Source organism: Grus americana, chromosome 19, assembly GCF_028858705.1.
Source record: "Grus americana isolate bGruAme1 chromosome 19, bGruAme1.mat, whole genome shotgun sequence".
NCBI lineage: Eukaryota > Metazoa > Chordata > Aves > Gruiformes > Gruidae > Grus > Grus americana.
The window spans coordinates 2170474-2195486 of record NC_072870.1 but is presented as its reverse complement, the minus strand read 5'-3'; the positions used below and the strand labels follow the sequence as shown (position 1 = coordinate 2195486).

Genomic DNA, 25013 nt, shown 5'->3' with positions numbered 1-25013 from the left:
CCACCCCAGCGTCTCCTTCCGTGCCTCGCTCGCTCCTCCGGTTTTGTGTGGAGCTGTTCAAGCCAGTCCTTAGCCTGCCGCAGAGACGTCAGCGTCTCCTTTTATCATTCCTTGCCTTAGTTGTTGTAAAATAGGTTTATGAACACCAGAAAAACCTGCACAGCTCCAGCTTGCCTAACCAGGACACTTCACAGCAAAATAAGTTTTATTTTATTCCAACGCTCCTGCTGTAACTAAACGCGGCAGTGAGGAAGGAGGGCTTGGCAAGGAAAACAGGGCTGTTGGGCATCTTTGAGCAGTCTCTGAAATCTGTTAAAATGGATTTGAGAAGTGTTTCTCCAGATCACTTCAACGACAGCTTCTTGCAGCAAATGAGTTCCATCTGGAAGCACCGTGAGGACTTACGCTTTGTCCTTGCAGCTCCAACTCAGAAAAACCCTATTATGAAATAAGGTTTCTATTGAAAAGTCTTAATATTTAGCAGAAGACCCGCTTCAGGTAAGGTTTTGAATGAGGAGAGATCTCAATCAAGCTCCGGTGAACTTAACAAAGCCTCTCCCAAACCCTTCTTTTATAAGCAGCTCGTCTCTACTTGTAGTTATTTCTCATTTGTTCAGGAAATAACTTTTACAGATCTGATATTATATATACAATGAGTTAACAGCACTTCCGCGAGGGAAAGAGTGGCATAAATTCAAAAGGTTTATGTTGTGAATACTTCAGGTGATCACTTCTGATACTTTCAGGTGTCTTAAGACTGGCACCCAAAAATAAGCCTGCCAGAAGAGTCAGGCATCTAAACGCAGACCACAGCTTCTAATGCGCATTTCGTCCTTACGTGTTTCATTTAATACCCATTTCATCCCAGTATGATTTGTCTGATTATATAATTCCTAATGGGTATTGCAGGTGCTGTCCTTCAGAATAGGAAATAAATGGTGAGAGAAAGATGTGGAGTACATGGGGAAAGTCTAAAAGCATGGCCTTCAAGATAGGCTTGAAAGAATCGGGGCAATTTAGTTCTAAAAAGGGAAAATGGAGATACTGATAACAGTCTTTGAACACAAGAGGACTGCTGCAAAGAGAAGGGCAAAAAAATCTGTTCTGCATATCCATGATAAGATGGGACAAGGTCACGCTGCAGGTAGGAGATGCGCTTGAGATGTGACGATAGCTTTTTGAAGGTAGAGACAGTGAAACACTGCACTAATTCCCCAGCAGTGGTTGTAGAGGTCACCGGGTGTCTTTAGCAGCAGTCGGGCTGGGTGAGCTGTCTGTCTCCGTGTCATGGATGGTGCAGGAACTGTTGGTCCTTCCTGGACGCAGAGGGATGGGCTACGGGACTGCTCGAGTCTGCGTCTTTCTTTGGTTTTCTGTGATTTTTACAATGCTGAGACTCCTCGGCGCTCAGACTGCAGTAGGTAAGACGAGTACTCAAATACTTCAGGCAATGCTGCCCCAAAGTCTTTATTTCCCATGTGGTTCCCCAGTGAGAGACAGATGTTTAGCAGGACGCTTTTCCTTCACACTGCTAGACCAAACAAAAGCTTACAATCTCCAGGAATTCAAGTATAGCAATAGTAATATTCTGGCACTTCCATCACTCAATAGTTGCATTATAAATATTTCATGGAAAAACTGAATCGTAAAAGTATTATATTTTGTAGCGTGCCAAGAGTAGATCCAGGCACTTGGAGCATAAAAAGTATGAAAGTCACATTTTCATATTGTGCTATCCTCACTAAGTGTGGTGTTAGTCTGAAACTGTCCGACATATAAAAATAAGGCAGTGTCTCCAAGGTATATTAATGGTGGTCGTACGGCTAATGGTTACATGGCAAACTCCCAGTACATTCATTTTAGCGCACGCATTTCTCTGAACCACGTACGAGTGGCTGGAAAGGTCTCTTGCAATCCCATATGGCATCCCCAGGGACACCGCCTCAGCCGTATTTCATTGAACCAAAAGTGGATGTAAAATGAGGCAAAAAGCTTACTGTCTGTCAGAGGGGTTACGCTCCTGCCTCTGCTAGGCACATCGGAAACTCCCAGCCCTGATCCTTGAAATTCATCGTGATGACAGCATTTGAAGTCGAATGATTAATCTTTCATGTCCTTTCATACCTAACTAAGTTTCTGGTTCCAGATTTTGGAAACCTGAATTCCAAATGGGTTTGTGGGTGTTCTCAGCCTTTCTGGATCTGGCCCTTACCCTGTAATAAACTATTTCAACAAAGGAAAAAAAGTACTGAGGCAGAGAGACTGCTTTGTTCTGGCTGAGCCCTTGAGATGGATACAAGCGGAGAGAGTAGGGTGCGACAAGGATGTGATGTGTTTTTATTGTAGGTGGTCTGTTATGGAAATATCTGTGGAAATACGTAGCTATTGTTGGAAGTGTGTTGAGCCCAGCATGTAATTTCTGGCATGAGTTAGAGGGAGGGAGATGTCTCGGAACAGCCAAATGCCCATTGGTAGGACATCAGTTGGCAGGTAGAAGACCCAGGTTCATGACCCTGGTTTTCTTGACTTGAAGCAATAATTAGAATGTGTCTCGTACTCTACATAGTTGCAATACAGCCATTTCTTGGTGCACCGTGAAATCCCCACTGAGCACCACAAAACGTATCTGAGAAGCAAGGTCCTGCGGCTGACTCCTTCCCCAAACCTATGTTTTGTCAAAGCTTTCCTCCCTGTTTTAGTTTAGCCTTGCAATTCAATGTTTACAGAAATGACAGGATTAAAAGCAAAACAGGAACCTGGACAGAATGTGGTTTCTGTTAAAATCATCCCAAGTTACTTGCTAACTTAACCCTTCTGAAAACCAAAGACGCTTACTGAGCTGCCTACGTGTTTAATGAACAGCAAGCACGCGATTCAGACCCATCAGGGAGGCTGTTTGAATTTTTCCCAAAGGCATTTATTTACAGGGTTCGTTCATACAGTAGCTAGGTGATGACCACAAATATTGAATAAAATCAGCCTTTTGCCATACCCTGGGAGCAATGAGAAGGACTTGCCTTGGCTTCATTTAAATCATAACCTGCCAAATTGGTGAAGACCTGCAGAAAATTCATCGCTAGTTCTCAGCTGTGTATCTGATTAGGGAACACATGAATTAGCTTTGTGTCTGTGATGTAAAGATTTTTTTCTTTTTAGCAACTAGTTTTTGCACGGGTGCAGCTTTGATGAGTACTACCCTATGTTCTTATCACAAATGAGCAAAGGAAATATAAATTAGAGGCTCATGAATATAGGATTCTCGTTGCCTTTGAAGAACTTTATTTCAATATGGTTTGCATGGGAATGCTTTCATTGCTTTCAAAAAATGAATTTGTTTTTGGGTAGATGTAAGTAATGTGTAAGCCGTAACATTTTAAGTAGGTGTCCTTTATCTAAAGTAGGTAAAAAGGGACATGAGATCTGTGAGGGGTTAATTCATATGTTCTAAATGAAAATGGAATTAGAAAATGAATTCCCTTCCAACATCTCTATTCCGCGTGCAGATCAAAGCCATCATAGGAGTAAATTTATGTCTGATAGTGTGGACGGTTTCAATGCACACTGGCGAAATATCATGCTGATTGCTGATTGAAAACAGTTGTTAATTCTCTACTTCACTAAATTCAGAGTGGAAAAACTTTCCTTAATAAAGAACAGATTGAAGAGAACCAAGACCTTACTGTGTGGAAATTAATGGCAGATGCATATACTGGTAGTTAAAATGTTTCATTAGATGTTAATGTCTTGCTGTGTTTTTAATTGTTCAGAAATTAGCCTCTAGAATATTAAAACCATCTGTTTGTTATCATGATGAAACAGAATACTTAAATAGTTATTAATTTTGCGGGTTTTTTTTTTTTTCCTTGTCTGCAAAACTTTGATCTGTTGAGATTTCAGTGGATGCTGGATGCAAAAGTGAAAAACAATTTTAAAACACCTTGGTGCCCCAAATATCGGCATTTGCTGCCTGCCACCCATATTTTGCATGCCTGCTTTATTTCACAAATTACTATTCACCAAGGAGAAGTTGACGTTTTTTAGTGCGTAGAAGGAGTGTGCTGATGCTTGCTGAGCCTGTATAATGGTTGATTTAAACTGTAATATGGTACGTTTTCACATGCTGATACTTAATTTTTAAGTCTTGTGGGTCATTTTAAAGCCCAAATATTTCAAAGCATAGAAGGGGTTCCATGTAGCTCCATCAGCACAGGGCTTTGTCTTCCTTCATTTCCAATTACTTACAACTTTTTTTTTTTGCTTGTTTAGGATTGAGTTTTGGGGGACTTGGGGGTTTTTTTCACTGGTTTTTGGGTTTTCATTTGTGTGAGCCTTTTTTTATCACATAGATGAACAATAATGGGTTTCTTCCAGGTCCTGATTCAGATAAATATTCCTCATTGTGAGAAATCGAATATATTTCCAGCACACAGTGAAGATCTGGTTATTTTTTTTTCCCTCAGCTGAGATGAATTTAACTAAGTGCTGTCTTGTGGGGAGGCCATATCATGTACATATACTCAGCTCTCCGTTGTGAAGAGCACAATTTATAATACATTTTGTAATGCTTGTTATACGTGACTTAAGTGTGAAAATTTATTCAGTAAGTCTAAACATTACTTAGAGAGCCATTAACATATCTTTCCAAGTGATTTTTGACCTTTTCCTGAATAAGCACTTTACAAATTATTAAATGCCAGAATGAGGATTAATTCAAGTAACCATAATTTGATAGTAGTCCTGTGTTATAGGTTTTTTGCACTTATCTTAATAATAAAATTCGCCTTACCTATATATGACTATATTTTCAAGATGGGTAGGTTTAGTAATTTTAAAGCATATGAAAGAGAAGTCAAATACTTTTTTTTTTTTTATCAGTATAAGGTACAGAAATTGTCTGTCAGGTAATTATAGTGGACACCCTGTTCCCTAAATGGATTCTGTATCCCTTGAAGTCAGTGGAAACGTCCCCTCGATTTCATCGGGCACTGGGTTTTGCCCCGATCCCTCGCCTCTCTGTTGAGGCTGCCAACACAAGGGCCGATGACACTAACTGGCCGAATGATTTTCTGGAAATGCAGCTGCTTTTGGACTTGGACTGAGGCAACCAGCTCATCAAATCTATCAAACATTAAATCTCCTTTGGTCACTGTTGACAAGGGATAGACTCCAGTTTTGACATTTGCAAATAGGAGGACACATTATTTCAGTTGGCAAATGTAGTCCAAGGTGAAAGCACAGTGCTGCAATACATTTTACATTATTTCTCAGGATGAGAGAGGAAGAGAGGTAAGCAGAAAGAAGAAAAAAAAAAAAAAGAATCCAAAAATAATGTAGAGCAAAGCCAAAACCCCAACAAGAAGCTGGTATTGTTAGGAGTTTGAAGGCATTCTGAATTTTTCAAACCAGCTGCAGCTCTTATTATGTTAGTCCAGGGCAAAAATTCAACAAGATTTAGAACATGAAGTCAAACTGTGGTTTAAGGATGTAATTCTTCGGCATTTCTTTTCCTGGTAGTGCCTGAGTCCTTGCCACCCCTTCCCACCATTGTCGCCTTCGTCGTGCCAAACTGAAGAACTCATCTGGGTTAGAAGCAATCCAGGAAATGAAGAAGGAAAAAAAACCCAAACCTGATCATTTCTAACCTGGTGCAGATCCCTGCAAAGCCCTGGGGTCAGCTGCAGCCGTACAGCCCAGGGAGTCTCGGGGGTCTGGGGAAAAGCCGCCCGGAGCGAGTGGGTGACAGCAGGGTCGGGCTCCTTGAGCAGAAGGGTGCTGTGCAACTGCGGCCTCAGGGGCAGGAAAACTGTGCCTCGTTAGTGCCACACGGCCAGCGCTACAGAGCAGCACCCAGGACTGCCGGGAACCTGTGCGCAGCCCAGAACGCTGAAATATCATATTTTGTTCAAAGAGCTTCCCTCCAAAGAGGGTGGAGCGTGTAACACAAAGGTTCCTCTACGTGGCAACCTGCCATCTATCAGGAGCTAATCCAGATTTAAACAACTTAAACAACAGTTCCTCCCTTTGCTTTTCTCCTGAGTTATTTGTGATGACTAGCTTCTCTTCATCTCTAAACTCATCTCCACATCAATGACAGCTGCTAATGAATTCAGATGGTTCATTCCCTTCCCTTCTGTGCTTCTTCAAATAGATTTCCTTTGCCAGATACTTCAGCTCCCCTTTTCTGCTAACAAATTGGTACTGAGGCATATTATTATGACTTTTGCTTCTATCATTCAAGCAAGGGGAAAATACAATATGTATAGACGTGAGTTATATGTCAAAATGCTTTTACTCCCCCTCCCCCCCCTTTCCTTCACATTATTAAATTATAGAGAAATACTATCATAATAGCCTCTTGGCCAAGTCACAGAGAGCAGAGTTATGGTTCCCTTGATAAATTGCAAAACATTATTAAGTTTTGCTCTCTGGACTGAGAGTATTGGCATAAAAGGACATCAACTACAGTCATATTGTCTTGATTGCTGCTTAATTGCTGCTTGTTTGTGTTAGAGATCATGTGGTTTGATTGATCTTGCCCTGCTTTTGTCATTATACTTACAACTTCCTAGTTTTCTCCTTGTACAGAGACCACAGGATGACTTTTAAATCTTGAATAATTTATATGGCTGGCCAGTTAAACGGCTTAAAATAGTATTATATTTTTAAGCCAATAGCTCAACCTTCAAATCATTATTTATGCAACCAAGTTATTAAATATTTATTCTGGGCTTATATCGAACTATGAAATAACAGGGCTCTCTTATGTAAACAGTGGCAAGCATCCTGAGGTCCGTCCATGAATACTGATATTTCCTCCTTCAAGACATTTATTTACTTCTGTAATGTTAACTGGGTGTCAGGTTAGTGGTCGGCATTGAGGGGAAAAAGGATGACAGTAGCTGTGACTTAATTCAAGCGAGCGAGTACTGTCACTCCGGTCTTTTTCAGGCTCGGTTCACGGAGCTGCTTCACACCTTCAGATGTTCCCAGAAGGTCCCATCCCATCTTGCATCTCCTTTGCGCATGAGGAGCAACCACCCTGTGGACTTGACAGGAGTGAAATTCTATGGAAACTACCTTGGTTTTATGTTTCCCCTCATTAAAACAGACGGAGGCTCTTTAGCCGAATTTGCAGAGAGCTGTAGAGCTGCAGTGCTGTTAAGATTTTTTTGACCTGGCCTGTTTGCTTTTTGTTCCATCATGTGATTCATTTTATCTTCTCACTTAAGTATTCTTCCAGTAAGTTATACATTTCAAAGTCAACCAGAGGCCAAGCAGAGTTCTTGGGGGTTGGATGTCAGACACACTGGGCCAAAAGGGATAATATTTCTGTTCTCCTCTCCCCATTCCGGAGATTCAGAGGAAAGGTAGTGTTTGCCTCACTTGACCTTTCCTGTGCAACAGAAACAAGAACTCCTCACAGGTCCAGGGCTGAGGTTGGGACTGAGTCCCTGAGGCCACAGGCTGGACCCTGTGCCTGTCGCCACTGAAGCAGGAGCTGGTAACGGTCTAACAGGAGGGATCTGGAAAGTCATCGGTGCCCAGGGTTCTGAAATAGGCTGTCCTTACGCAGAACTTTGGGGTAAAACTGCTGGCTTGGTTCTTTTTTTTTTTAAACGAGCAAGCCTAAATGGAACCACAAAACCAGTCGCTGGTGGAAACTGTTGGAGCAAATAGGCACGCTCTGCTCCTGGCGGGGTACGCAGCTGCATGAAAAGGTTGTGTCTGTGCTCATAGATCTTAAAATCTGGGTTTGGGACATACAAAGCAGAAGCAAGAAGTATAGATGGTGTAAATGGGTATCACTCGGCTGAGTAACACATGGGACTTGTGCCGCACGTGGATCAGAACGTGAACGGATGTGTATCTGTGCGGACAAGGATGGTACCAGGCAGGAACAGGCATGAAAGCAGCCGCGTTAGAGAGGTGGTTTTCGGTGCCACAAAGGCTCGTTTCCCTGACGCAGAGCCCAAGGAGAGCCCTGGAAATCCAGGGTGGGACACAAACAAGCTGAGCAGCAGGACGGAGTAAATATTGGGAGGGGCAGATCGATTCTGCCCTGATTGCCACCGCTCCGGCTGCTGCCAAGCAGACCGGCCGGACCCTCGCTCTTTATCCCTCTCTGCGGCGCGAGTCTTGTGCTCTGGAAGCTGCTTGGAGAGATTGATTGGTACAATGGAGTGCTTTGCAAGGTGTAATTTTAAAGGCCATATTTCTCACTGTGCAACCATCAAAATGCAAAGGGTCAGAAGAAGCCTATACTTTTTGCAATTCAGCTTTTAAAGTGTGCTGAAATACGCTTCATTTGTCGCAATTGCCAACAGCTTGCAGTTTCATACCGCTCTTAACAGGAGCTGGGGAACAGAGCGAGTCTGTTACACTTTATATGTTGTATAATGTATGTATGATTCTGGGGTGTGATGAGTTTATGCCAAATTTATCTTTGATTTCTGTATAAACAGCACAGAAAAAATGATGGGCTGCATTCTTTGTGTAACCTAGATAAAATAGAGCTACAGAGCTACTTCAGAATACCTTCTGTGAGCTATATATCTAAGGTTGCCCAAGCATGTAACGAAGGAGAAGAGGATCTGGAAATAAATGCCCGTCTCTTTATCCCCCACCCCCGCTTTGGCAAGGACGCTATTTATTCTTAGCCCATGTTGCTTCTGCTGCTGCTACTGCGAGCAGAACGCGATCACTTGGTGTTTCGGTAATAACAATGCTAAATAGCCAAATTCTCCCCAGGAGAAGCGGGGTGTAGCACTGTGTCAGGAGGATCTCCCCCACGTAGAGGGGGATGAGTTCCTCCACTCCAGTGTCTTCAGCAAGAGCAGCAGCAGACTCTGGATCAGCTCAAAGGCAGCAGGAAATGACCATCAGTGCTTTAGAATAAGTAAGTTAAAGACACCCTTGTTCTGTATCATAGAGCTAATTAGGTAATTGTTTATAGTTATTTCTTCAAGTTCTATTGGATTTAGATTTTTTGTTTTATCAACAGGAAATTGGAAAACTATGTAAGTGTGTTTATTCTTGTTTTTTATACGAAGACTTTTTGAACAGGAAAATTACTTTTTCTTCTCAGTAGAGGCAGGAAGGAAACAACAAAAGATAAAATCTTGTCTTTGTTGGCCTACTTCCTTTTTCCTGTACAGGTATGCAAAATAAAGCTTCATGTTCTGGTAGGGATGTCAGATCCCAGGATGATGGCATGCAGGCCCTGATCCTCAGCAACTGACAGTTTCTTGGAGCATGTGCATTGGTTGTCGTAGGAATAAATATTGAGACAAACACAGAGAGCCCCTCCTAATGTTTTATTGTATCTTTTGGGTAACAAGACTTTTCTTCCCTGATGTGAAAAATGTCTTTGTATTGATACTGTTCAGAGTCCACACACGGTGTGAATTCTTCTTTCATATTCACTGCCTAGACTCGTGTATTGTAAATATTCTTCCTCCTCATTATCTCACCTCTGATTCGCTTTCCTTGTGCTGCTGCTGTGTTTAGCTGGTCAGGGAACATCGTGGTGGTGAACTCGGCTTTGTTAGAAATGTGATGTAGAGGTCTTAAGACCCCTGGCTGCTCTGAACCATCTTTAAAGCTTTGGGTGACGTGTAAGTGCTGTACAAGTAGAATTTGTCTGACTTATGTCAGTAGCAAGATAGATTTAAATGGAAGTATTTAAATGACAGCTGTTAATCATGATTTAAATAACAAGTAACAAGCCTTGATTTACATTGTTGTTGTTTTTTTCTTGCTATGTAGTTCTCCTTTTATTTGTTTTCATACAGCCAGATTTGTTCTCAATCATTGATAAAATATGTTTTCTTTGCAATCAAATATTTAGTCCTACATGAAATCTGCTGCCGCTCTTTTCCACCTGATGGAAGACACTTCACGTCTGTGTTTGCTGGGTAGGGCTGGGACTGGCTCCCCAGGTTGTGTTTGGGCAGTACTCACAAAGTGGGCGACGCTGCCATGCCTGGGGGTCTGAGTAGCTCAGACAAGGCTGTAGTTCAGTGCTGTTGTGATCTGTGTGTGTGTCAGCTGAGCTGACCGGAAAAGTTAAAGACATTTTCTTATTTATTCTAGATGATATAATTAAAAACTCTTTAACTGAACAATGTTTAACTCGTCACCCTTTAATCCACTGATGCTGTACTTCTGATTTCTATACTAGGTTGTTGTGGTGTTTAGAATCAATTACGCTTCAACATGAATTGTCATGTTTTGAAATCAAAGTTAACAGATTTTAAGGGAAAAATATGTTTCATTTAAGTGAAAAATGGTGCTACAATACATATTTTAATTCACTGATGATTTTTCCACACTGGTGAGTGGGTGGGGGTTAGTGGGAACTGCACCTAGCTTTTTGGCCCTAAGAGCACATCAAAACCAGTCTCCTCAGAGAATGTGGTGACATTCATGTTAGACAAAAACCACAAATGGGTAAAACCAGTCAGGGAGTTGAGTCAGCTCTACAGCTGGCTGCTGGAGATGCTCCCAGTGCTGAACCATGCGTCAACTTTGGAGGCATCTGATGCTGAAGAGGCTTCAGTGGTCCATCCCTTCCCTGTCACCCCACCTCCCACCAGCGTACGGTGGTGCCCACCGCTCTGGCTCCCTCCCCGGATCTGTGGCTCACACACCATGGCCAGGAACTGTGAGGATGCAGCTCAGCACGGTGCTGAGGAGCCCAACTCCCTCCCTGTGACCATGTGGGATGGGAGTGGGAACGGGCTCTCCCAAACCTACCCGGCACCCTCTCTCCTGCTTGTGTGCTGTGAACCAAACTCCTCCAGTTTGCTGAGCCCTGAAAAAACAGCGATGGATTCATGATAATTCGTGCTGAGTCTGTCCAGCCTGTCAACTAGGATCCCACTGGGTTCAGCCGGGCTTTCTTTTTTCTCCTAGGCTGAACTGGCTGTTGCTCCCTGGCCTTTGGCCACCTGGAGCAGCCTGCAGTCGTCAGCAACTACCTGATCGGCCAGTGCTTCTGCCTAGATCCACGTGCGCAGCATTTGGGAAAAGCATGTGGCTGGCAGTAGCAACAAAGATTCACATCTTTAGAGCCTTGAGTCTGGGCTCCTGGGAAAAGCCCAGAGAGCAAGTGGAGGCAAGCGCTGTGTATATGAAGGAGCAGGCAGGAATGTCTTTGTACTGCGTAGGTCTGTCGCCCTGGTCAGGATGAACTACTGTCATGGGTTTGGGACTGGGCTGTACCTGTTCAGGCTTTCTGGAGCCAGGAAGGATTGCTAACAGAGCGCAAACGTGTGTGTCCACCAGCTGATCTGAGCTAGAGAATATAGTCACCCAGGTAGGAGCTGGATCAGAAGAGTTTTGGACTGTCTTGCCCTTGCAAAAGCTGTATAAATAAAGAATGACAGGCAGAACCGAAAGCCTAAAATTCCCCTCCCCACAGCAAGGTTATGTCATCCCTTGGGGAGCAGGTGTCCTCTTCTAGGACTCTGGTAAAGTCTTAGCTTGCTGGCTGCACTATAATAGGAAGAAGTGTTAGTATCCGTAACTTTAAAGTATAATGTAGTGAAATAATCCTTTAATTCCATATGGTGTGTAAACTCAGGCGCCTCAAAACTATACCATAGATTTACTGCTGCCAAATGGTATGGGGTTTTAAATTAAAATACATTTTAAAAATAAAAAAAAAAGAGCTCAGAAGAGCCGCATTAGGGTGGTTTTGACATGATATATAAGCTCTGTGAAAAAGGCTTTTTCTAAATTCTCAGTAGATTTATTTATTTTGCTTTTTGTTACTTGCTAACCAGGCACTGCTACTATGGAATTATCTAAAGTGGCTTAGGGATCCAGCAAAGCAAACTGCGGTCCTGAGAGGATGATGCTCCCTGTAGTCTGGGGCTCAGCTGCCCTTTCATCCTCCCTTATGCCTCTTAACATGATCGACCATCTCTGTCCTTCATTCTTTTCCTTTCTGAGACAAAAGGCAACAGAGAGCCATGCTGTTATGGGTTATCCCTTGCAGTGTTTTATGGCTTATGCCCCCCCATCCTTTCATTCCACAGAAACACTGACTGATGTAGTAACTATAGCACTGTTCCTGTAGATCTGTCCTGCTCCCAAGCCTGTATATTTAGGTCTCCTTTACCGTTGAACTTTGAATGGCAGAAGGAAGCATAGCAGAGAGCTACTTTCCCTGGACACAGCTGAATATTCAGTTTGCACTTTTACTGTCACGAAATAGAGCTGAGTATTTCCCTGGTGCAAAAATAGTTCCATTAGATTTCAAGTCACCTGAAAAGCTCTCCATGCCCTGAACGAAGAGTTGCTTAGTGCTTACTATTACAGCAGTTTTATGTGGGTTTTGCATCTTTTTTTGGTTTATTCATAATCTTAGCAGTGTCTGGCCAGTGGCCTGAGCTAGTCTCTATTTGCTTCATCAAAGGGCCACTGTTAGTGTTGTGTATCTGATGTCTCTCCTTCTCCCCACCCAGTGCTGTCTGTGTAACCCTCCCGCTCTTTGTGTCCCCCATGGCAGTCCCAGCTCGGCATCTATTTTGTGTTACTCTGCAGGGCAGTGGAGTGGTATGTCTGAAGGTTTTTTGGCTCAGTTTATGAGCACCTGCGTGCTTTTCACCAAACCGTGCTGTGGTGAGTTTACCTTAAGGGGCAAACTCCCACCCAGCTGCTCTCTCTCCCTCCCCCACCTCAGGGGAGAAAAAAAGATGAAAAAGCTCGAATTGAAATAAAGACAGGGAGATCAACAATTAGCGTTGTGGGCAAAAGAGCCTTGACTTGGGGAGAATGAATTTAATTTATTGCCAATTAAAATAATTTGGATAGTGAGAAACAAAAATTGAAACACCACCTTCTACCCCCCAACTCAGCTTCCCTCCGTTATTCGTCTGTGCCACCCCAAGTGGCAGGGTGGAAGGGGGCTGTGGTCTCTATCAGCTCTGTTCCCCTGCCCCAGCGTGGGTCCCTCCTTGAGGAAAAACCAGCTCCAGCACGAGCTCTCCAGGGGCCACGGTTCCCTCAGGGAATATCTGCCCGCGGGCTGCAGGGCAATCTCTGCTCCGGCACCTGCAGCACCTCCTCCTCCTCCTCCGGCCCCGACCTGTTCGCAGGGAGCGCTTTCACGTTTTCTTCCCTTCACTCCTCAGTGCTCCGGCATTTTTGCCCTCTCTTAAACAGGCGTTCCGAGAGGTGCCACCGGCTGCCCTGACGGGCTGGGGCTGTGGCGGGGGGCGCCGCGGAACCGGCGGGAACCGGCGGGAAGCAGCAGGGGCGACGCCAGCCTCTCCTCACAGAGGCTCCTGCGGTCCCGCTGCCCCCACCAGGCAGGGACACCTAAAGCACACAGGCTTTATAAAACTCCTGTCTGTACTAAAGGGAAGAATGAAAATCCAGGTGAGTGCGAGTGTTTTCAAGGCTTTTTTTAAAAAACAAAACCCAAACCAACAGCAACAACAAAAACACTTTGATAGTGGAGCCACCTCACCATTAGAAATCGTTGTTGCACTAGCCCCCAGAGCAGTGAGTGGCATTATCAGGTCCCATAGTGAGAGATGTGCTCTACAATCACCAGCTGGGAAACTGGCCCTGTTAAAACCCCCTCTAAACAGACCAATTTTGAAGAGAACACCTGTCGTTATTCTGGCTTTCTGGGGAGGGAATTGGGTGTGGTGAAGAATCAGAAATAAAACCCACTGCTGAGTCCCAGCCCAGCGCTTCAGCCTGCAACCATCCTTCTAGATCTCCTTCCCCCCCTCCCCCCACTTTTCTTTCTTATTTGTAATAGAAAAAGTGTAGTTATCCAGTTGTGCTTGACTTTCAGTATCCTCAAATAGATTTATAGGCATTACAAAATAATAGGTTCTGTAGTGCAGTAAAAGAGATCCAGAAATACAATGTGATGATGCTAAGAATGACCAAGAACTCCTAGAAAAGTTTTGCGCATGTGGGTGGGTCTGCACCAGGGTCCCAGCCCTGTGCCATTCAGCCTCGGCAAGTGGACGCGGGTGGCTGGTGATCCCTTTTTGTGTATACCCCATCCCTAGGGCTGCACAGGTTCGTTATAAGTCTGTGACATTTTGGGTCGTCAGGGGTTTGTGCTTTTGCATCCGGAATATGTCTATATTTCTTCTTTGTGAGACCCTATAGATGGATCCTTACGTGTATAAATTCACTCCCAATGTGAAGTGAAAGTACGGAGTCAAATGCACTTTTTGCAAACCCTTCTTTGTTCCCCGCTCAGTGCTGATTAGAAGAGTAATGGCGGTGTTAATGCGGGAGGGTCCTCAGCGAGACGCTTGAGTAGACATCACGACAGTTTCGTGCTGCCTTTGGTTTTTGCATGGGATACCCTGACAGGAATGATAGAGGAACAAGAGTTGTCAATATTTAATTTGAAATTTTTTCCAAGGAGGATGATTGCTTTTTTAAGGGGAACCTGATTTTAGCGTTCCCATGTGCCCCAGAGTAATGCAGCAAATGCATGCAGTGTAGCAAAAGATCCAGTCTTTTATTTGCAGACCTTTTTTAGCAGCGCTATGTTATTTCATTGTCATTTTAAGTGGTTGAATCTGTGCGAGTAGATTAAAATGAACCATTGCCTATCCACATTAAGTGTTCTCATGTGCGTGTGTAACTTTAGGTTCTTAAAAGAAGACAATGGGCACATTTCCATGCTTTATTTTTTTAATTTAGCACAGATTGATGGGTTTTGGAATAAAATGTAAACCCTCAACAGTTTGGCACATGGAGAAACTCAACTTGGAAAAAAAGAAAGGAAAATATGGAAAGCTTATAAATCTTAACTTGGACTTACTTCTAAGTTTGCTGTCTAGTCTATGCAGTTCACTTTGTTCCTACAGAGTTTCAGGCTCAGATATCTTGGTCATATTCTCTTATTCCTTGTAAATTGTGTCTAGAAAAATGACACCTGCTGGGTTTTTCTTCTCTTCTCTGTAAATAGCTGGAATTCACAATGTCGAAGTATAAAAATGAGCCATTATGATTAGTTAGCAAATAACTAATGTGTGAAAATTGTGTACAAAATAAATTGAGGTTCTAAAAATAAAATTGGAGACTGGATAAAATTCTTCAGGCCCCAGTTCCAATAAGAGTTTTTCCATCATTGAGCGGATGTTGACAAAAGACCGAGTCAGGGAAACTTGATCCATTTTCCTTTGGGTGGTTAAATTTTAAACCTGGGACCATAAAATTACAGTACACAGTGGTCCTAGATAAGATCTGTGAGTTATATATGAAGCATTAGACTTCTTGAATTCGTTATCCTTCCCTCCACCTCCAAAAAATGCTACCTAGATATATTAGATCTGACTGATAAACCATTCCATTTGAAATAAAAATCTTTTTACTTGAGATTTTGTGGCTGAGCTGTGGAATATTAAGTTTATTTATTAAATTGTAAGTGTTTGACAAATAGCTCTAGTTCTTATGTTACATTTTCTTTGGGCTGAGAGTATACCTGTGCCATTTTTTTTGCAGTTGTGCTCATGCATTGCAACTCAATTGTGTGTCTGAGCCTGTAGTTTTATGTACTTTCTCCTTTCTTTCTTTAGACTGATAGAGAGCACGCAAAGCTGCCTTTTACTAGAGAGGGGGATAAGGGATGAAGGTAAAGCAGCACACACATACCAAATTTGCAGATGTGATTTGCTCTTGTAGGGAAACTGATGATGACCATTAGGTTGAGGATGCTTTGTGCACTCCTTTAGGGAACCTGGGAGAGAACAGCAGTGTATATTGGTGACCAGTGTGTACAGATGTGAGTGTACATCTGGGAAATAGAGCAGAAATGTATCTCTCGTGTGTGTGCGCCTATAAAAGAGAATGTGTGTGACTTTTTGTGTGTGCTTGTGCAGTGTGTTTCTGGAAGAACTGGAAAAAAAATGAGAGAGAGAAGAAAGGGGGGAAAAAAGTTGGTGGAGAGAATTCATGGAGAAGGAACTTTTGGTCTCCAGTCATGAAATGCAGATGAGTGCGATTATCTATTTCCGTACTGTCATAGTGATTTCTATTCAGACTGTATTAATAAGTTAGGTAGAATTGTTTGGTATTTGTTATATGAATACTGATAAGTTTTGTAGGTGTCTCATAAAATACTTCATTGGGTGCCTCGCCAAGTATTTTCTTTGCATTTACCTCTGCTGCCAGTATTTAGGTATGTGATTTTTAAATCTACATTTTTGAAATTGACTTTTTGCCAGTTTTAACCTCAGGAGTAACCAGAGGTTACACAGAAAGTCAGTTCAAACGAAGCATCAACAAGGCTAAACCGAAATTTTAATACATTTAAGCCAAATATAGGGAAAGATATGTTAAAACAAATATATACATTTTCAGCATTGCAGTAGATGTAGTTCATATCTTCCTCTTGCTGTATATATGCATATGTGCTCGTGGACATGAGTGTAATGTATGTATATGGTAAATAATATGGTTAATGTTCATTTCAGTAAACTGTTGTAATGTGTTGACCTGCACGGTCCATGGTGTAAGAGAAAGCAGATGTGTCCTCAGTTGTATTGAAAATATAGTTTGTAATTTTCATGTATTTTTTATTTATTACAATGCCAGTAAAGTTCATTAAAGCTGGTTTAAAAGGCAAAACCAATCTGATACCTATTAAGTAGATCGTGTTGTTTTATGAACATTGAGGTTAGTCAAGAATTCTTTATAGTACCAAGCACTGCTGTTAGAGGCTAGTCCAGCAAAAGGCATCCCCAGAGGGATGGCTGCTCCTTCCCCGGGAACATTTCAGTTGATCCTAGATCCTCAATAGTCTTATGCTGTAACAAGGGAGGGATTGATTCTGCGTGTGCTTTGACATGATGGTAACATGATGGTAACGTAATGATGGTAAAAACTGCATCTATAACGTAAATAACTTGAGAAGTCTCAAAATGAAGGTCTTAAACTGTGAATTCCTTGGGACATGAACGTTGCCTCCTACTTGTAGGGTCTCGGCCCACACGCGCGCTGTTGTGTATGCGAGCTTGCTGTGCTCTCTGCATTCATGGTCTGGCTGAGATGTTGCCTTGGCACCAAGGATGCACCGTGCCGGTGGCAGTGCTGCAAGCACTACGTTAACCCTGCTTTGTGTGGACATGGGGATGGGTTAAAGAGCAGTACTGGACAAGGGGATTTACCTGACTGAACCAAGCTAAACTCTTGCTCTGTTTATTTTTTTGCTCTTTCCTGTAGCTCAAGCCAGGTCAAAACAGTTGCCGAGACAGTGACAGTGAAAGCGCCAGTGGAGAATCAAAAGGTTTCCATCGAAGTAGCTCTCGGGAAAGACTCAGTGATGTAAGTAAAACTCCTGCAGCTAAATACTGCTCTGATTAACCCCTGATAATTTTCTGGGGGGTGTAAGTCATAACAGGATTTAGTTTCTGGGATGGTTTGTTGCTAAAATCTCCTTCCTTTTGGGAGGGTTGGGAGAGGAAGAGGTAACTTAGGTCTCCTGCCCCAGTTCAGCAAACTTCTTAAAGTTTGGTACAGTGTCTGTCTGTGTGAAAACACTCATTCATTTTGAAATAGTTGAAGGCCATTTAATGAAGTTAAAATGCTCTGCATAGTTGAGAAGTGAGATGGCCTCTTTTTACCCCAAGTGGGGAAGGAAAAAATGTATTTCTTTGGGCTAAATACTGTCTTTATGAAAAGTATTAGAGTGTCTAGAGAGACTCAGTGGATTTATATATAATGAATTGATATAACATGGCCAACAATAGCATAAGCTCTGCCTTTATTGCTCTACCTAAACTGCTGTGGAAAGTCCTAAGATGGCAGCTCTGTGGAGAATGTTTTTCTCTGTTGAAGAATGCTGGCCATTCACTGAACGACACGCATGAGTTGTTCCGACATATGAATGACTACAGAAATCTTTCTGTTGCTGCAATTAGATTATTATTTATTATGTGTACCATCACAATCCTTGAGTGTTTTATTCATGGCTCTGTGTCCTCTGCTTTAGAGCACAGCCCTGTCCCAAAAGAGTATCTAAATTGGGGATTTTGTAGGTCAGATCCTTTGCTGGTAAAAGCATGGATAGCTACATCAGTCAGACTAATTCGTATCAGCCAGCAATCTGGCCCTACTTTTAACTAACCCACATTTTGCAAATGGGGATTTTATCGATAGCGTGTCCATGCAGATTTGGATGACAGATACCAGATGGTGTCCTCTATAGGCCAATCCAATAAAACTGAATTGAGCAGACATTAAAAGAAATACCTTTGTAAAGGAAACATTTCGTTGTGCAAATTTAAGCCTGGAGGCACACAGCTAGCAATTTTTGCTGAGTTGTGCATATCACTGGAAGAGCCACCTGATTCTTTTTTTTCTCCTGTGAAGGTGTGAAATCTGTAGCACTCTTTTTCCTCATCCCTTTGTCACATTATTTTAGAGGTCCATTCCTCCCCCAGAGCCAACCTTTATGGGTACATTCAGCTAGACAATTCAGAGCCTGCCCTTCATAGCTGTCAGGTGAGGTCAGTGTCAGGGCTGTAAGATATGTTTAGAAGAGGAGAGTGAAACCAGAGGAGATAGTAAGTAAACGCTCTGTACAGGTAGCAGTGGATGGCAGCTGACCGTCAGCCTGTCACTGTTGCCATCCTAGCTTGCTCTGAGCCCTGTGGCAGCTGAGAAGTCACTGCAGTGAACTCCACAATTACAGAGCACCTTCCAGCAAAAAATTTCACAGCTCCTTACAAACATGGTTTTAATTTAGCCTTGTCACTCCCTTGCAGGGTACTGAGTGGAGAGCTCTGAGGCTTATTTGAGCTTCCCAGCAGCTCAGAGCGTTGCAGTGCCAGACCTGGCAGTGAGAGCAGAGTCCTGGTTCCCCTTCCACCGATCAAATACAGTTTTTCTCTGATGTTTTTACAATACTTTCCCTTTGTCTTGGCACTATGGTGAATTAAAAGGAAGTGGAGAGCAAATATAACTTCCCTAGTGCACCTGAGAGAGGACATAGGGATTCACAGGTTGCTCAGAAGGAATATTATGTAAATATATGTGAAAATGTATGTTTTAGAATGTTATACATAATTTATGTTTTGCTTAATAAGTAAGTTCCTTTATGCTTTGATAATTCATTGCAATACAAGCATATGTCTCTGTGGTCTGGGTGTTGCCAGTTCAGCTGAGATTTGAAAAACATGCACGAGAGAACTCTCATCTTGCCTGAGTGTGTGGTGGCCTTTCCCAGACTCTCTCAGTTACGAGAAGTAAATACCGTTCTGTATTTCTCTCTTTCCCAAAGACAAACATCCCATGTTTTTAAATGACGGGGCCTTACAAAGTTGTAGCAATACTTCCAGCTATGGGTGAGCCTGCCGTGAACTGTCCTCTTATGTGCAAAGATGCATCAAGAGCTTAATCAGTTTATTTTAAATTACATCTTTTGAAGGAGTTGTCTAATGATATCTACCAATTACTGTCCAGAAAAAAATACAGACAAAAGAGCAAGGTTTCTCTGAAGATCCTTTTCTGATTTTAACACTGTTTTCTTAGAAGAAATATGCAAAAAGTTGTGTACTCAACAGAAGCTAGAACAAAAATATAAAATATTGCAGGCAGATTAACCCTGAGGTCAGAAGACAAATGTTGGACATGAAATATAATGGATCTCCACTGATGTAGCCCGACAGCATTGTAAGATTAAGCATGGCTACTGCATGGAAATATGTATAATGAATGAAGTGCATATACTCTAGGTGGATGATCAATTTTCAAATCCCTAGTTGTAAGTAAGCTGTTGAAACAGAAATGTTAGCTTCATGAGCTTTAATGCAGAGCCTAAGTGATAGCTTAGTGACAGATGCAGAATGAGGGAGATAGTATAATGAATATCCAGTTGCAAACTGACATGTCAGTGGCTTCATTCCCTCTCCTGTCAGATATCTTTCAACTCTGCATATTGTAAATGTACCTACAGTCCTTGGCTAACGCAGATTGATGCAAACTGTGTTTACAAGGGATGACTCCTTTCCAGGCTAATGAGATCCAAGCAGGTAATTTGCAGCATTTGCAAGAGAGGTGGTCAAAAATGAAAAGAAGATAATTCAATGAAAAGACCATGTTAAACAGGAGACTTTTCTCATAATGAGGCTTGAAATAGCATCAGACAGTAGGAAGAGGAATATCCTATGTTCTTGTCAGATGCAATGCAGTGAGACTGATTTCCATCAACTCCTTTCTTTGTCCTCATCTTGCACACATGTACACACACGCACACACCCCTCTGTGAAAGAACATAATTAGCAGAGAACTTAACCTCTTCTAGATTAGGGATAATGATTGCTCTAATGCTCCATTGCAAGCGTTTGACGGTGCCCTAATATATCTCCCTGTTTGAATTTCATAAACCCCTTTCTCTCTGCCTTTCTCCCCTATATAGTATTTTTTGGAATGACAACTTGTTTTTTCCTTTATGGGCAGAGGTAGCTGCAGGGGCTTAAAAGAGAAATTGGAGAGTTGCTCGTCCTTTGGATATAGGGTGCTGTAGTCAATTTAATCTCATCAAAATCTTGCCAGTAGTAGAATTCATTTTGTTGAGATTTTGCTTGGAGACAAGATGGCAGTGCTTTTTCTTTTCCTCATCTTGGAGCTCAGTCAGCTTGTTTTCTTTACCTTTCTGTATGTATGTATTTTTAATTGAGTCTTCCCACTTTGGAATACGTGGGGTACTTTTTAGCTATGTTTTACAAAGCGGCCAGGAGATTACTTGAGGAAATGTAAGAATTACAGCTAACCTGGATGGTAAACGCACAGGGTATTCAGGGGTTGAGCCACCTCTATTCTAATTAAAAACAAATTTTAAAAAAAATTATTTCCTTGGTGCACATTCCTAAATTCCTGGTCTGCCACAGAACTGAAGTTCACACTCAGCTGAAAAGTCATTGCTAGTCCTGTTAAAGATTTGATGTCTGTGAGAGGAACCTTGCTTATCATTTTGGGAGTGATGATGCAGTGGCAGTGCAAGCCTGCACTGATGAGAGAGGGCTGACAAACTGCTTTGGGCACCCTCAGCTCTGCCTGCTGCTTCTGGTGTTGGTTGCAGGCTTTCAGCGAAGGGTTGAGCAGTAAAAGCCTCTCACAGACGGGGAGGCGGCACAGGTCTCTTGCCACACAGCAGAAGCATGGACTGCCTGGCCCCTGCTTGCTTTAGCTTAACAAGGAATCATAAGCCAGGAGAAATAGTTGTCAACTTTCTGTCTGGAATATTGTTCCAATTCTTGAATAGGGAGTGGGACAGGAATCTTTCCATTTGTCCCCTACATTAAAGGTCTTGGCTTGGGCTCTCATCAAAGCTGACACACTCTTTCATGAGTGCTTCCCTTTCCCCAGTGCTTTTTAGCTGTGTGCTCCTACTGTGTTGTGTACTTTGCACTGAGAATAGGTTACAGTGAGGTATCGATGAGGACTAAGTACTGGAGTGCTCTGCCCACCGGTTTGTTGCTGTCTGCTTTGGGAAGAAAGGTGTCTACAGCCCCAGCAGTGTAATCCTGTGGACAGCTCAGTTTCGACCTCAAATATGGGATGTTTTCAATTCTCAGTCTCCCATTCCTACAACCTGTGTACTGAGCCCAAAGACAGACAAGCTGAGGAACAGTCTTTGGGTTACGTGTGTTCTGAAAGCCTTAGTACTTTTCCTTCTCCAGAATATCCCCAGCAATCTTGGCTGTATCTAAAGTGGAATAACACCAGCAAAGGTCTGCGTGCGTTTGCGTATGTGTGTGCCAGAAGCTTATCAGCTGCAGTGGCTGCTTCTTTGTGTGTGTGTGTATGCAAGGGTATGTATGTGTGTGTTTGTGTGTCTAAGGTTGGGTGCTTAAATGCTTTGTTGCATTATGTTAATTCCTCGGCAGTGCAATCAAATTCATGTCGTAATTAAAGCTGTCAGTTGGAAGGCAAGCCAATCGCCAAGAAAACACAGCATAACAAATGAAGTGAAATGATTCTGCGTGTAGCTATACAATGCTTCGCCAGGCATGAAATTAAATAAGTAATTTGATGTTGACATCAGAAATTGAAATGATACCCACTGTTCCTTCATTCAGTCAGACCTGCATAAACAATAGCCAGAACAAATATGTGCAACACAGTCTTTCTCCCCACCCAGCTCCCCAAGTAATGCACAATATATATGCAAAATGGGTATAACTTTGCCTTCCAAGACCTCAAGGATGTAATTTTCTTTGGTACACAATAAACTAATGCTTACATGATGGTTACTACATTTTTGCTCCTGGGCCAAAAGTTCTTCTCTTTAAGAAAGGAAGGAAGGAAAAAAAAAAGGAAAATAACAAAACGAAAACCCTGTTAATTTTAAGCAAGTGACTTGCATTTTCTGATGGGCACCTGATGCAGGCTTCTGCTGGTGGTTGTGTGAATATCAAATAATATATCTACTGTCAAATTTTGCAAAGGGTTTCGGAAAGTGAAACCATTACCTCTATTATAGGCACACTTTATGTAAGAGATGTAGAACCATCCAGTGCAGGATCACGACTCAGCATGGGCTTGTAAAGATGCTGCATACACAGTACCACATTCATCAGTTGGTACCAAGGCTGGGCACTGGGTAGTAGGATCCTTTCGCTATTGGGAGTTATCAAAAAAGGTGAGAAGCTGTCTTCTTGCATAGCCCTTGCTTCAGCCTATATGCTCTGTCAACACACAGTTCACAACACAGCTAACTTAGTCATTCATGCATGTGCAATACAGTCTTTCTTACTTCAATTAAAAAGAGTTTGCAAACTGTACTATCCATATGCAGCATGCAATTTGTGAAGGGCTATATTTCCATCAAGCAAACTCAAATTCCCTGAAAATGCAGTTATTTCTTTTCAGCAAAAGTCATTTGACTGCTATGTTTCAACTGTCCTCCCATAGCCATTGCAGCATTGCTTCTGAAGGAATGGAAATATTCAGTGGGAAGTATTTTGTTTGCTTATTATTTTTTCTTCTTTTTTTATTGTTTTGTTTTGATACTTGATCCTTCCAAAACTTGGAATAAAAAGCAGACAAAAATCACACACAGATGCAGAATGCAAACTTTGGAGCTTTCAGCCTGTAAAGTAAGTTTTTAAAAACTGTGAGTGAAAGAGTGGGACTCGATTGGCATCTGTACATAGCTTAAACAAAAGCGGTTATAATGATTGCACGTCTCTAGTTTAAATTAAAAGAATTTAAATGGCATGAAGCAGAAACCAGAATGTGAGAAGCAAAAGGCAGTATATATGATGTGCGTTACCAGGAAAGTAAATGCATTAGATACTAAACCAGAGTGTGCTGAAATGCACTCTCTACCATGTGTTGGAGAGCCACAGTCTACGGGCTGCAGTGGCTCACAAAACCTTTGTATGTGGCCCACAAAAGGGGGCTTTCTAGCTGGAAACAGTAGCCGGGCTGTGTGATGACTGAGGCTGTGGTGGTTACCAGGTCATTCCCAGCTGAACAGTTACAGGGACATAGAGGAAAGCAGAGCAGTTGGGCTGAGCCCTGGGGCCTCATGGCCACGTGTTCCCAAACATGTGTGGCCCAAACTTGCATGGTGGTGCTGCAGAGGCACTTTTAGGGACATTGCGCTGGGACCAGCTGGGTCTTGCTGTGGATGATGGTGGCAGAGGGAGCTTGAGGCCCCAGAGCAGCAAGAGTGGGGCCAGAAGGACTTTAGGAATTTATTTATTTCTGTGGAGCTCCCCTTGCGTGCTGAGGACCAAATCTGTAGACTGCAGATCTTGAGTCCTTCAGTAACCACAACATATAAGATAGAGAGTATTAAGGGGCAGGAACCACATACCTTCCAAATTTCCGTAGCAGTTGTGTTCATACAAAATGTCCCAATGCTGTTTGTTGATTTTACGATATTGGTACCCTTATGATTACCAAGGTGATTTCCTCTTGCTAAATCTTTAACTTCTAATGGCTTAAAACAGAAGGCCTTTCCCTGTATGTATGTAACCTCTCTAAACCTCTCTTTTTAGTAGTGCTTTGGTGAACACACAGTAATATTCTGATTCTTTGCAATGAGTTTTGTTGTCAACTTTAAATTTCTTGGCACAATCTATTTCTGTCATGCTGAGTTCAGTAAAAAGATACCATAAGCCCCTTGTGGGGGTTTATTTTCCTTTACATCAGTGCTGTACTCCATGATCAGAAATCGAGAGAATTTGCTGTTAGGATTCCCTGCAATAGTGCCTCGGAACAGGGATGACAGTGATGGAAATTCTGCGCATTTCCAATGGTTTGCCAAGGCTGGTTGGGGCCCCTGTGCAGTTCCTGGTAATCACTGAGCTGTGTCATTGCTGAAAGTGAGGTTGTGCTAAGGAACAGAAACAGGAATTGAGCTATAGGAGTTAAAGACTGGTCATATCTGGACTACCCACTGCTCACTAGAGAATTACCCTCCACGTTTTGCTTCCTTCTCCATTGACTAGCCCAGCTTGAAGCATTTCAGGTGATAGGGCCATAGCATTGGGAACTGTTCACCCTTTAATGTAACAGCCAGTGACCTGGATTAGGACTGAGATGTTTAGGTCTCTCACCATGTGTCTAAGAGAACCTGCTGTGTAATCCCCATTGCTTAGATGAAAAACTAATGAAACAAAACCCTTTATCTCCTTAATTCCTGTGAATGTAGAGGTTGTGATCATGTCCCACTTAAACTGAATTTCATGATGCATTTTTTTAAGCATTTAAACTCTGATTATTTTCCATGGTAGTAAAATTAGTTTTAATTATTTTTATGGGTTTGAGTTTTGAAATCTATTTCACACTGTAGATATTTGTTGTTTGTTTTTTCTTTTCTTTTTAAATCCTTGGTTTGTCAAACAATGTGGACATCCAAATGGGAAATTGTAGCGACTGCTTTCTCCAGGAAATGGTACATTGACTGAAGCGGCTTCTCTGTGCCCACGCGTTCTTTACATTTCAGACTACTAATTATGTTTACAAAATGTCTCATTTTAGAAAAGCACTATGTGTGTACTAACCAGGGCCTT

The 25013-nt window shown here is 42.4% G+C and overlaps 1 protein-coding gene across 7 annotated transcripts in view; it reads left to right on the top strand.

Moving 5' to 3' along the window:
- AUTS2 (activator of transcription and developmental regulator AUTS2) overlaps positions 1–25013 on the top strand; it is a 787423-nt gene that overhangs the window by 335665 nt on the left and 426745 nt on the right. For all 7 annotated transcript variants that reach the window (XM_054847736.1, XM_054847735.1, XM_054847738.1 and 4 more), the window contains one exon: positions 17209–17310. In XM_054847736.1, coding sequence (XP_054703711.1) covers positions 17209–17310 — 102 coding nt within the window. The remainder of the gene's footprint in view (positions 1–17208; positions 17311–25013) is intronic.